This window comes from Astatotilapia calliptera, chromosome 18 (genome assembly GCF_964374335.1).
Source record: "Astatotilapia calliptera chromosome 18, fAstCal68.1, whole genome shotgun sequence".
Lineage (NCBI taxonomy): Eukaryota > Metazoa > Chordata > Actinopteri > Cichliformes > Cichlidae > Astatotilapia > Astatotilapia calliptera.
Genome location: NC_137439.1, coordinates 26457811 through 26470202, shown reverse-complemented (window position 1 = coordinate 26470202; position 12392 = coordinate 26457811). Strand labels below are relative to the sequence as shown.

The window sequence follows — 12392 nt, the reverse complement described above, 5'->3', positions numbered from 1 at the left end:
AACAGATCTGCACCTTCATTTCAGGGAGGTCATATATAAGGACGTGTTCCTGTATATCCTTTGAAGATAAACGTACCCGACTTTCTCTCTCTGTTCTCTCAGCATCACTGCCACGGCCGCCAGCATCGGTGCAGCTGGAATCCCACAGGCTGGTCTTGTTACCATGGTGATCGTGCTGACCTCTGTGGGTTTGCCCACTGATGACATCACTCTCATCATTGCTGTCGACTGGGCTTTGTAAGTAAAGGTTAATTTTTTTCTCTAACAGCAATCATCATAGCTAAAAACCAGTAACTCTTAGCTTCTTGCACAGAGGTTGAAAAAAGCAACAATCAGCAAAATATCAGGAATACACACTAACTTGTTATAGGGTGTATAAACCACGGTCTTCATCAGTCTTCACTGCGAATAACTTTTGACCTTGTCGTGTAGGGATCGATTCAGGACCATGGTCAATGTGATGGGCGACGCTCTGGCCACAGGAATCATGGCTCATATCTGCAGGAAGGATTTTGTGAAAGAGGGAGAACAGGTGAGAACATCTAAGGTTAGATCAGCGGACCTCGATGCTGCAAGCAATCCCCGCATTGTTTTCTCAAGGTCTTCCTGACCTAACTATAGTAGCATTTGTCTTCCTCTGAAAGACAGACAGAAAACCGAATGTGGCAATATTTCCTTTTCCGTACACTCCAAACTCCAAAACGAGTACAACAGATTTACCCTTTATTTACTTTCTTGATGAAAGTATGAAAGTAAAAACTAGATATTAATCTCATGCGGTTAAGTATTCTCCCTGGATAGCTTTTCTTAGCAGAAAGATTGGAAGCAGAGGAATAGGAACTGCAAAACCACAAAAACAAAACACAACTTTTATTTGTGATTGGCCACCAATTTCCACTTCCTCAAATTCTGTTCGATAATCAAGGCTAAGTAAATCACAGCTCTAGTAAAAAGAGCGCCAAGAGAGAGATATGACTCAGCTTATATATTAGCAGTGTATTAACATTATGAACAAATCATTTATAATGGATAAAAACATGTTAGATAACCACAGCATTTTACTATAATAATAGGCTAAAATGTACTTACTGTATCTGCCATCACTAAAGGGAGCCAACCGGGGATTATTATTAGTCTGCACATTATTATTCTGATAATGGTGGGCAGCAAAACAAGCAGCAAGAAAGTAGATTTGATGCTTATAGCCAATTCTGTCATAGCTGTCAATGCATTAACTCTAGCAGAGAGTATATGCAGTAATGACTAGCTATTCACAGATTACTGTGCAAACATCTTGAGCTGCCCCTTTTTATCTTGGTAGGAAAATGGAAAAAAAGCATTTACAAAAACAGATTGAAATACAGTATATGAAGAAAAGGCGGAGTTTTTATACTTCTAATGAGCTTAAGAGTCAATATTTGGTATGATCACCTTTCATCTTCAGCACAGCCTGAACTCTCTTAGGCAAGCTTTCTTTAAGTAGTCTTCACTAATAGTTCTCTGGGCCTGGAGGACATTCAAAACTCTTCTTTGGATGTTTCTGCCTTTTGTTTGGTTCTTTGTCTGGATGATCCCACGCTGCTTCAATAATGTTGAGGTCTGGCCTCAGGGGAGGCCAATCCATAACTGATAGTGTGCTATTGTGTGTTTTTGCATCCATCTCACTCTGTCCCTAGCATCTTGTTTTGTCACACCAGCCCTCTGCCTGTCCTCCTTCAATACACTGATCAATATCCTTTTCAATATCCTTTGTCCAATGTTGGTGCAATTTATTCAGAAACTGAAGAAATACAAAATGTCCATCAACCACTCTGAGTCTGGAGCTCCATGCTCTTGCCTGATGGGTTGTGGATGATCATGAGAAAGGTGGTTTATCAGTACAGAACTACATGAATGAACTAATGATCTGAAGGCAGCTGGGACCACAGTCACCAGCAACACCATTGGTGCTAATGGAGTGCAGTCTTGCAGTGCCCACAAGGCAGAGATGGTGACTTGCACTCGCAACACTTCAGACTTGACTTAGACTCAAGGTTTGGGACTCAAGTCTTGAAAACCATTTTTTATCCATGTAAAAGGGTAAAATTAAGATGTAAATAAGGGACAGACCACAGCCCTGAATTGCACATTGTTTCATGAGACGGTGCATTTTTCTCTGTTAGTTAAGGAAATGTTCTGAATATGCTAATAATTTGTGAATTTTTGTTTTTAAATTAATCGGCTGCGAGGACTCTAAATGTCATAAAGATTTTTACACAACCCTTTCCAAAGGTTGCATAGTACAGTAAATGCACAGTAAAATAAATGAAATGTTTCTTAAATCTTTGTTGTCCATACATATAGTAAGATATTAGAGACGTCCAGACACTTTTCTTTCCAAGCTCTTTAGACCACCATGACCTGGATGACTGAGAACCTTCACAGACAAAAGATATTAAAGTGTTTTTTTCAAACAACACTCGAGGAGAGATAGCAGTAACAAAGCGACAAAGACTGTTACCGGTAATAAGTCAGTCACTTAGTGAGGTGAAGAGATGCCTATGAATCAGAAAGTTGAGCTACAAACTAGGTTAGTTAACATCCTGCATCCGGTTGTAACAAGCAATAAAGTTTAAAGTGTAAATTTATCGACTTCAACTGAGCAGTTTTTCACTTTGCTTTACTTGTGTCTATTCTTTTTAACTGCAACAGCCCTCTTGAGTGAGTACGCTCTCATCACTTTAAATGCTGTGGTGCATCAACACAGCACATATAACACATAACAAATTGTTATAGTGGGACTAGTTGGTGTTTATCTGACAATAGAACGTCACTTTCATCCATTATACACTTGAGACTTGCCCCTCAAAGACTTGTGCACCTCTCTGCCACAAGGTCCCGCTGCTCAAGAAGGCACATGCACACTTCTGTCTTTAATTTTCCAGTGAACATCTGAATGGTCAGATCAAACCAAAACCGAGCTCTTTGGCATCAACTCACCAATCATGTTTGGAGGAAAAGAAATGCTGAGTATGACCCAAAGAACGCCATCTTCACAGTCAAGCACAGAGGTGGAAACATTATGCTTTACGGCTGTTTTTCTGCTGAGAGTATAAGACGGCTACACCACAGTGAGGGGCCAGTACCAGAAAATATTGGACAAGAACCTCTAACACTGGGTCATGGATGGGTTTATTGCCCACCCTCCCACTCTTCATCCTCTTCATAGCTGCCCTTGCTTCCTCCGTACTAATCCTCTGCGCTAACTGTCCTCCATGTGCCTTCCTCTATCTTTCATTTTCTTCATTTATCACCTTCTCAATGTACTCCTTCCATCTTCTCAACACACTTTTCACCTATTAGTAAATATCCAGCTCTGTCCTTAATCACCCTAACCTGCAACACATCTTTTCCAGCACAATCTCTCCATCTAGCCAATCGATACAAGTCCTTTTCTCCTTAGTCCAGCCTCACATAAAAATCCCTATAAGCCTTTTTCTTTGCATTTGCCATCTGTGTTTGCCACACGCCAGCCTCCCAGTACTCCTGTCTACTTCGTCTCCCCGACTAACCAACTTTCTTTGCTAATGTCTTTCTTTAAATATCTCATTTTACTTTGTCATTCTACGAGCATGCCTCTTTTTCTATAGTTCCTAATCTCACCTGCACACAGCAGCAAATATAAATGGGAAAGTTTACAATATGGTAGTAAGACCTGCTATTATGTATGCTTTGGAGACGCTGGCACAAAAAACTAAAACGCAGTAGGCTGATCTGGAACACTGGAGATGAAGATGTTAGTATCTTTCATTTGTAGGGACCAGAATGCACAGGATTCCAGTCCACACTTAAACGATACATGAGTCTGTGTTAAGTAGCTTAATAAATAAAAGACATCCATTGAAAATAGTCAGCTATAAGGACTGGATTGAAAAGGAGTGAAAAAACAGTCAAAGAAGACTTTCAAAAAGCCTGAAGAACAAAATAAAAAGAAATGAGGGGTGGCTCAAAACTTTTGCACATACTGTATGCACCTTTTAGGATCTGTGGTCAAGATAAAGAGTACATTGTTCATAATTTTAAAGGGTTAAATCCCTGGCTCTTCCAAGATCCTGGACCCTAAACTGCCCAGGATATATCAGCTGTTGTGTGAGAATGAATAAATTTGACTTAGCAGGAAGAAACCTCCGGCAGAACCAGAGTCAGAGGGGGCGGTCATCTGTCATGACCAGGTGCACCGTAAAAAATTTTTTTCTAAAAAAACAGTGATATTCCAGCAGCTGGGGCGCCAAAATAATACCAGAAAATACCAGAAAATAACTTTATTTTCAGTAATGATAATACATTTTGTTGCCCTAATTTTACATGGGATTTTGCCTTTTTCAAGTGCTTTTAAACATTAAATTAGGAACAATTTAATGTGATTAAACAATGAAATTACCTATAAAAAAGGTCAATGAATGCGGCAATATGAATAATAATACTTAAATGTACAGAAATATACAGTTAGCAGTTGGTTTAAATAACAATGGATTGCATTCATATGGCGCTTTATGAGACCCTCAAAGCGCTTTACAATTCCACTTTATAATTCCCCTCTGCACCATCACCAGTAGGTGAAGTGCCTTGCCCAAGGACACAACGACCGAGAGCGTCCGGCAACCTTCTAATTACAAGGCGAACTGCCAACTCTTGAGCCACGATCGCCCTAAATAACAATAATGATAATAATTATTTAATGTAGAAAAAGTTTATACGAATCATTTTATATATTTTTCCATAGCATTACATTTGAATTTAACAGTTCAATCTTTCAAATAACAGACAAATATTTGTGAAATTATGATGCATTTGTGAAAGTATTTTAACAATCTAAATATGCACATGTACAGACAAATACATTTAAAAAACAAGAAAATTATGTTTTATTACATTACAGTGATTTTGCGTTAATTTACATTTGACATGTAAAATCACAGTCTATTTATGTGAATTTAATGATATTCTGGAAGAACAGTACAAAACTGTAAAATACACAGTAAAATACTTTTATATTAACCCTCCTGCCATCCTTTAAAAAACTCACACCCATCACCCTAGGGACCATTCTCAGCCACGCCATAAAAAGACCATATATCCATATTTTATTCCACTTTAAATTAGCCAACCTTGTAAAACTACTTCTCCCTGAAATATTCATGTAAAGTTTTAATTATATTTTCGTTGTTTTAACCCTTCAAATCCCAGTGTTATTACATGAGCGCCCTGTGTTATAAGCCCCAAAAACCAAAAAACGAAACTAAATATTTCCACAAAAAACCAGTTGAAGTAATATGTGATTGTCATTATAAGTAGGCCTTTAGATGGACCAAAGATTGGCACCAACATACATTTTGACCTGCCATTATTTTTTTTGCATTTTTTTTGCAATTTAAAAATTAAAACTTCAAGGCCCTGAGTCTTCATTGACATCCAAGAAAAGAAGAAAAAATAAAATCATATGATGATAATTTGGGGTTGAAAAATAGCGTTTATAATGGAAGTCAATGGGCAGAAAATGGTCCCCAGGGTGATGGGTGTGGGGATTTCTGCTGCTCAGCCATTTTAGGCTGATTTAAGGAATTCACACTGGAATATTAACATTGACAGGTAAAAACTATCCTGTGGCAAGTTTGGTTATATTCCACTGAACACAGTGGAAATGGCAGCCATTTAACACATAGCAGTGGCACAAAAAGGTCCCAAGAAGGCAGGAAGGTTAAGATTTTTTTTTTTACAGTGTGGGGATGAGGGGAGCTGAATAAGGCCAATAAGACCATAAAATCCTTTCCTGTTGCATAAAAACTCAGTTCATTCACAATTTTAATTTGCTGTTTATTTTTAGTTCTTGTGGGTGTTGCCTGTTTATTAAGTGATTCTGACACTTCTTTTTGTTCATTCTCATGTCCATTAGGTGCCTCTTATATGTGAGACCAAACCCATGATAAGCATCCAGCAGATGATGAACTACCAGAACCAGAAGAACGGCTGCTACCAGCCGCCTCCACCGGGCAGCAAGCAGGACCACCTTTCCCCTGACGTGGCTCGCCTGATCCAGCTGGAGGAGGGGATTCGACCTGTAGAGAAGAAGAAGCACGCTCACGCCTCTCACCACAAGAGAGAACACAGGGACAAGGACCACTGTTCCATTGACATGAACGGGCTGGAGACTAATGTGTAAAAAACGTTTGCTCTGTCAGAGTCTACTGGTACATCCATGACTGCAGGACCAGCAGGACAGGACGAAGCATTAAAGAGCCGAGGTGACCGAGTTCACATGCTTATCCCCTCGAGTGAGAGCAGCCATGAGTAGATGTATGCATGGAGGGAAAAAAGACTTTTTTTTCCTACATAACCCAAATGATGATCCACATTTGATTGTTTGTGTGTGTACATATTTATCATATATATACATATATTGGGTAGCAGCAGTGGCCGTGTGCTACTCTGAAGGACCTTTTAAATCAAGAACAGACCCTGTGTGAGGACTGACTGTGATCAGCAGTCTTAAAGGACTGCATATGGAGAACACAACCAACTTATATCCAATGTAATTTAAAGGCACCTTTTCCTCCGTGGACTGCAGACAAAAAACAAACGGACATCAACTTATGTCTCTTTTTATGCTTTCTGATCTGGTTTGTATTTAGCATAATATTGGTTTTCTTTTTCTTTTTTTACATTTCTCTCTTCTTTTTGTTGACTATTGCGTTGTTTATGATAAATCAGGGCAAAAAGTTCCCCATTTGGTACATTTTTCAGCACAAAAAGACACAGCGGAACAAAATAAAACTGTTCTGCTATAGCTATTAGACAAACGATAAATGCATGAGTTAAGTCCATATTTTAGAAATATAAAGCTCAACCACAGAAGGCGTTTGATTGTGACGGGTGATTTGGGGTTATGGGATATCAGGGGGCTGTTGGTGGGCTTTCTAGTTCCGTGTACTGCAATCGGGCTCGTTCCCAGTGGGCGGTGGATTCTGGCAACTTTGTGAATGATTCTGTTCATAATTTTATTATCAAAATTTCTAGACCCACCTGAGGGTGTCAGGTTTGGTGGTTTGGTTTTTATAGAAAATCACAGATGACCTGGTTTTGATGGCTTCCTCGAGCCTTGACCTGCAGCATGCACTAGGGCAGGTCACAGCTGAGTGTGAAAAAAATGAGCACCTACTGGTCTGAGGCCATGACGCACGAGCTTGCCAGACGGATTGATGCTGCATTAGCAGTGATGCAAAACATGTGATAGTCTAGTGTGGTGAAGAGAGGGCTAAGTGTTAAAGTAAAGCTGTTGATCAACTGGTTGGTCTATGCTCCTACAGTCACCTATCGTCACAGGCTTTGAGTGGAGACCAAAAGAATGAGATTGTGAATACAAGTTGTGGAAACGAGCTTCCTCCAGTGAACTTGTTCATTCAGTAGAGGCTCACAGTAAAGCCAGTGCTCCTCTGCACTGAACCCCCCCCCCCCCCCCCCCCACCTCCACCACCATTTCTATTTGAAAGTTTAAGAAAAAACACAAAAAACCACTGTGATTCTTTTACCTTTCCCATATTTTCTTAGAAACAACTTTCCTTACACTGCTCTTCTCTGCCTTGTTGTCCTTAGCCTAAGTGGGTCCTCTGCCTCATACCTCCAGTGGTGTGTGTTCAAGGCAGAACGGTGATGGAAATCGCACTGAAATCAAAGACGAGTGTTTGTCCTTGTGTTGAAGTCACGCCACTTTATCTTTGCACCCCACTTTATTATTCCCTCTTTGCCTTAAACAACCAAAGGAGAAGCAACCGGGACCGGCGCGATGCTGATGTGCGCTCAGACAGCCGAGACAAATCAACACAAGTTATCAGCTCATACTCTAATGAACTTTCCATGTGATATATGCTGTACATGTAGGTATTTAAAGTTTAAGGAAAATGTAGATTTTACTATCATATCAATATGTCGCAAAGGCTGCCATTCTGTATATGTTTTAAAGAAACATTTCACTGTAGTCCACTATTTATGAAAATGTACCAACTCTGTAAAATGGAAAAGAAATGGGAAAATATATCCAAAAATATAGACAGACAGCACTGCCTGATTTATTTGTTGACAAATACAGATGTGAGGTATTTTGGATTTTATCAATAGGACCACTAAAAAACCATTCAAGGACTGAAAACTGCAAGTAAAAATTATTTTACTGCAGTAGCCTGGGTTCATCTGGAGCCCCAGGCCATTATCTTCATCTCATGCCCCCTCTTTCTACCCAAAATCCCATCTGTCGTTTATTGACACCACCAAATAAAACCCTGCAAAGCCCAAAAATGGACTTAAAAATGAAGCATTGTTTCATAAAAGTAGAAAATGTAGTCAACAAATGTCCTACACATGTGTGAAAGAATCCTATATAAGTCTCCATGAACTATTAAGTTTTATCCTGTGAAGAAATAGTATGATGAGATCGGTCTCTTCTAGGCTGAGAATAACCAAGGACTCACCGAATGGCTGTTGAGTATGAATATGATGTAAATCATGTGCTAAGACCTTCATAGTAGCTGTAAACTATTTTCGAACTGACCTGTCGAATAAGGATAGACTGGGCCTTCATTTATCACACTGACAAAAACTAAGAGAGGAAAACTGGGTTTTGTGCGCGTGCACAAATTTGACAGGAAGTTTTCATCAAACTTCTTCCGCTCCTTGAAATTTAATGCTCTTAAATTAACGAAAGTCCTGCTATTTCAGAGATGAGTTTGGACGTCTGTGATGTTCAACAGGAATATTCTCGCCTTGTTTTTTTTGTTTGTTTGGTTTTTTTCAATGTCTGCCCTTGTCAGTGGGAAATTAAATCCTTGCTATTATAAGAATAACACTCACATACATCATTAATTTATCACTATTTACATGTTAAATATAGGTGAAATATGTATACTTTTTTTCTTAGAGTTTCCTAACTTACACTCAAAAAGTATTATACATGTCGTTGAAGGATAAATTGTGTTGTAAAAGTGACGATTCTTTTACAATTTGCTCTAATTGGGAGTAACTTTATAAACGTGTCTTATCGCACGCGAAAAGTACTTTGCTAAGTGTAATTTGTGGAAGCTTGAAAAATACTGAACCTGCTTCAGCATTAAAGCAGCAACATTAAAAGAAGAACTTATAGGAGGCCTTTGATCTCATTCATGACAAACTGGGTTTATTGAGATTCAACTAAAATCTTCATATTGATGTGCACCAAGGCTCTCAAGTGACTGTCAAGCATAGCGTTTTTAGGCCTTTAATACACTAAAGAATTAATTATCTGTAGCACAGGATTTGCAAAACAGAGTTTAAGCTATACATTGAATGTTTGAAACTGAGTGCGGTATCCTTGCATACAAGCAGAGGAAAATGACATAAATTTCACTGCATGAAATATGCGTCTTTTGGGAAAAAATGTACTTCAGCTTATTATTTCAAATAATTGGGAGAAACATTTAAATTCCTTTGCCAATTTGTACAGAATCCAAAATGTTTTCTCTGAAGAGGGCTCTTCACATTTTTGCCGTGATGACACCAGACACTTCAGTACCAAAAGAGGCGAGCTGACCCTCAGAGTTTTAAATGAGACAGGTGTCACCCCCGAGGTTCTAGTCATTGGCACCTGCTCAGGAAACCACAGCTCCCAAATTTTAGGAATTGATGACAATGTGGTAAAAATGTGGAGGTGTAGTCATGATTTAAAGCGGGGTGGCGGGTTGATGGTCTGGCCTCTTCATTTAGTGAGTAATTAAATAAATGAGTGGATTCATGCAAAATAACATCGAGTTTGTTTTTAATATGCTGCAGTTTGACGTCGTTTATTCCACTGAGAAAGGAAAATCATCCCTGCACAGTCTCCACATGTCCACGGGGCAACAGGGGAGATGAAAAATGGAGACAACATGGAGTTAGAAAAACTGTAGCTACTCTATGTCCCACTTCAGGCTGGTTCTAAAAGAGAGCCACTGCTCAGACTCCCATGTTAAAATGTCCTTCTTTACAACATTAAAACACTAATTTTTATAGCCTGACACAAAATATTGTTTTGGCCTTAGTGTCCTCTTGAGTGGGGTGATTTGTTTTTAACCTATCCACCTGGATATCTGAGTGTGGGGTGTCGTTGAATTGACTGACCGCAGTCTTCTAGGCCTCATCCACTATACTGGAGCTCTTCACTGTGTGTGTCTGTGCTGTTATGGCCTTTTGGAACATATTTAATGGTTATGACTTACTGTGTGGTACAGACCAACCAAGAAGGTTGTGCTTCAGTAGTCTGTTAGTCGGTACTAATTAGCCGATATTTGTCTCTGTGCACTTCACCCGTACAGTTTGCATTAGCATTCCACCTTCACAACTGGTTCCAAAAGAAACCTCAACATGGCAGCAGCCAAAGTTCTAAATTTGAACCTTCAAGAGAGTCTAAAATTCATTTGTGATGTCAATGATGCGGCTACAACCATCTTTTATGTAGTCAGAACTTCAAACAGCCACGTGTCAATCAAGAGGGGGGGGGTCTTCAGGATGTAGATTAAGCATAAAGTGAATAGCTTGTCTAACTGACCACTAAAATGAAAGGCGGTTTTTATTATTCTTTAAAACGATTGCCCTAATAAATGACCAGAGATGTTTCTAAGGTTGCTCACGACCAATAGGACATGCTTTTAGAAAGACTTGAATAGCAGTTGTTAGCTGTAATGTATTTTAACTGATGAGGCTTTTTAGTGTGATTATAAAAATTCCACCTTTATACTGAATACGGTTGGTAAGCAGTCAAGAAAGCTCATATACAGTTCTCATGCATTACAATTATTATTGACATTTTTGTTTCTCGCTGCTGCTTTGCTACACCAAATTCTATGTGTCAAATCCCATTTTAACCCCTGGGTGTAGCTACTTACATTGTGTAGCGACTGTTTCATACAGAATCACATTTATTTATTCAAATACGATATAATACTGCAGTTCTGATATAATTATTTTACGTTTACCTTCCAACACATTTCAGAGAGGGAGTAATCACCTTGAATCCTATCTACTCGCCTTCACAACTAATGATCAAACGCAATGATTGTCTGTAGAGATTCTACATCGGGGGAAAAAACCTGAAGGTTACAGGCCCGGTGAGCAGGTTCATGTGGATTGTGAAGTCCTCTACACAATGTAATTTCACTTGCTACTCTGCTGATTTGAAGAAAATGCTCTGAGCACGAGCAACAGGAGCAGCCTTGGAGCAACGCTCGGTGCTAAAGCAGCATCACCAAGGCAACCTTGCAGAGCAAATTACACGAATTGTGTGCAAATGCCAAACGAACGATCAGGAGAGATGGACTGAAAGGGCAGTGATCAGGATGCATAAGTATATTTAACAGAGCTTTATCACACGTGGCTCCATAAATACTTAAGTAGTAATCAAATCTGGATACAATCTTCCATAATAATGCATTTAACTTTTTTTTTTTTAAGCTTTAATTTTAAGAAAAAAATAGTGCATTAACTGATCAAGAATTATAACCTGTATAAAAAGAAGTAATGAACTGGAGACCAGAAGGCTTAGGATACCACGGAAAACAAGTAAAATGGATCAATTATTTCCTTACTGAAGGAAAAAAGCCTTAATTTCTTCAGCTAACATCATCCTGCTTTCACTCTCCACCTAAAGACCCATTAACCCACTGCTATCGGTCAGTGAGACAGGACAGGAGGGGCTACGCAGCTTGTGCAGCAGCTGAACGATTTGGCGAGTCAGCCACCTGGCAGAGAGGCAGTGTTGGGTGGGGCGGGGGGCTAAAGTAAGTTGGCTGGAGGCTGGATATGAGCAATTACGAACAGCCTGGATCTGGCAGAAGGGACGCTGTGGTGGGTGGAGGTGAGGGAGGCCAATGAGGAAAGGTCGGGATCAACTTGGAAATAAATGGACAAATGTGGAGGGGGGGCTAAAAGGGGGAAGTAGGACAAAGGCTGATACAACGAGGTCAGAAATATAGAAGCAGATTCCCTTTGTTCGGTTTTTGTGGAAAGATGGTAAACGCATGAGTGTGTGGATGACGCAGAATGAGTGGATATGCTCAGTATGATTTAAGCTTAAGAATCCTTTATTTCCTTATATTTTTCTAGTCCATATACCAGTTTACCTTTTAAACCTTAGATACAACTGCACACACAGAGAAGGTATTTCAAGCAGATTTGTCTTACACCCCCTTTACTAAACATTCAGTGACAGAGTAGAAAGTATCAACACCAGTTCTAATCATTCCTTTCTTATATAACAAAATGTTATTTTTGTTGCATGTTTCATTCATCTTAGATTCTTCTACACGTTTCATACATCATGAAATAGAAATATGGACAATTATACAACAACTCCA

General features: G+C 39.3%; 1 protein-coding gene across 2 annotated transcripts in view; it reads left to right on the top strand.

Moving 5' to 3' along the window:
* Window positions 1–6343, top strand: part of slc1a7a (solute carrier family 1 member 7a) — a 44598-nt gene extending 38255 nt beyond the window's left edge. For both annotated transcript variants that reach the window (XM_026149713.2, XM_080292758.1), the window contains 3 exons: window positions 103–237; window positions 433–532; window positions 5933–6343. In XM_026149713.2, the coding sequence (XP_026005498.1) occupies window positions 103–237; window positions 433–532; window positions 5933–6199 (502 nt within the window). In that variant the 3' untranslated portion in view covers window positions 6200–6343. The remainder of the gene's footprint in view (window positions 1–102; window positions 238–432; window positions 533–5932) is intronic.
* Window positions 6344–12392: the final 6049 nt, after the last annotated feature.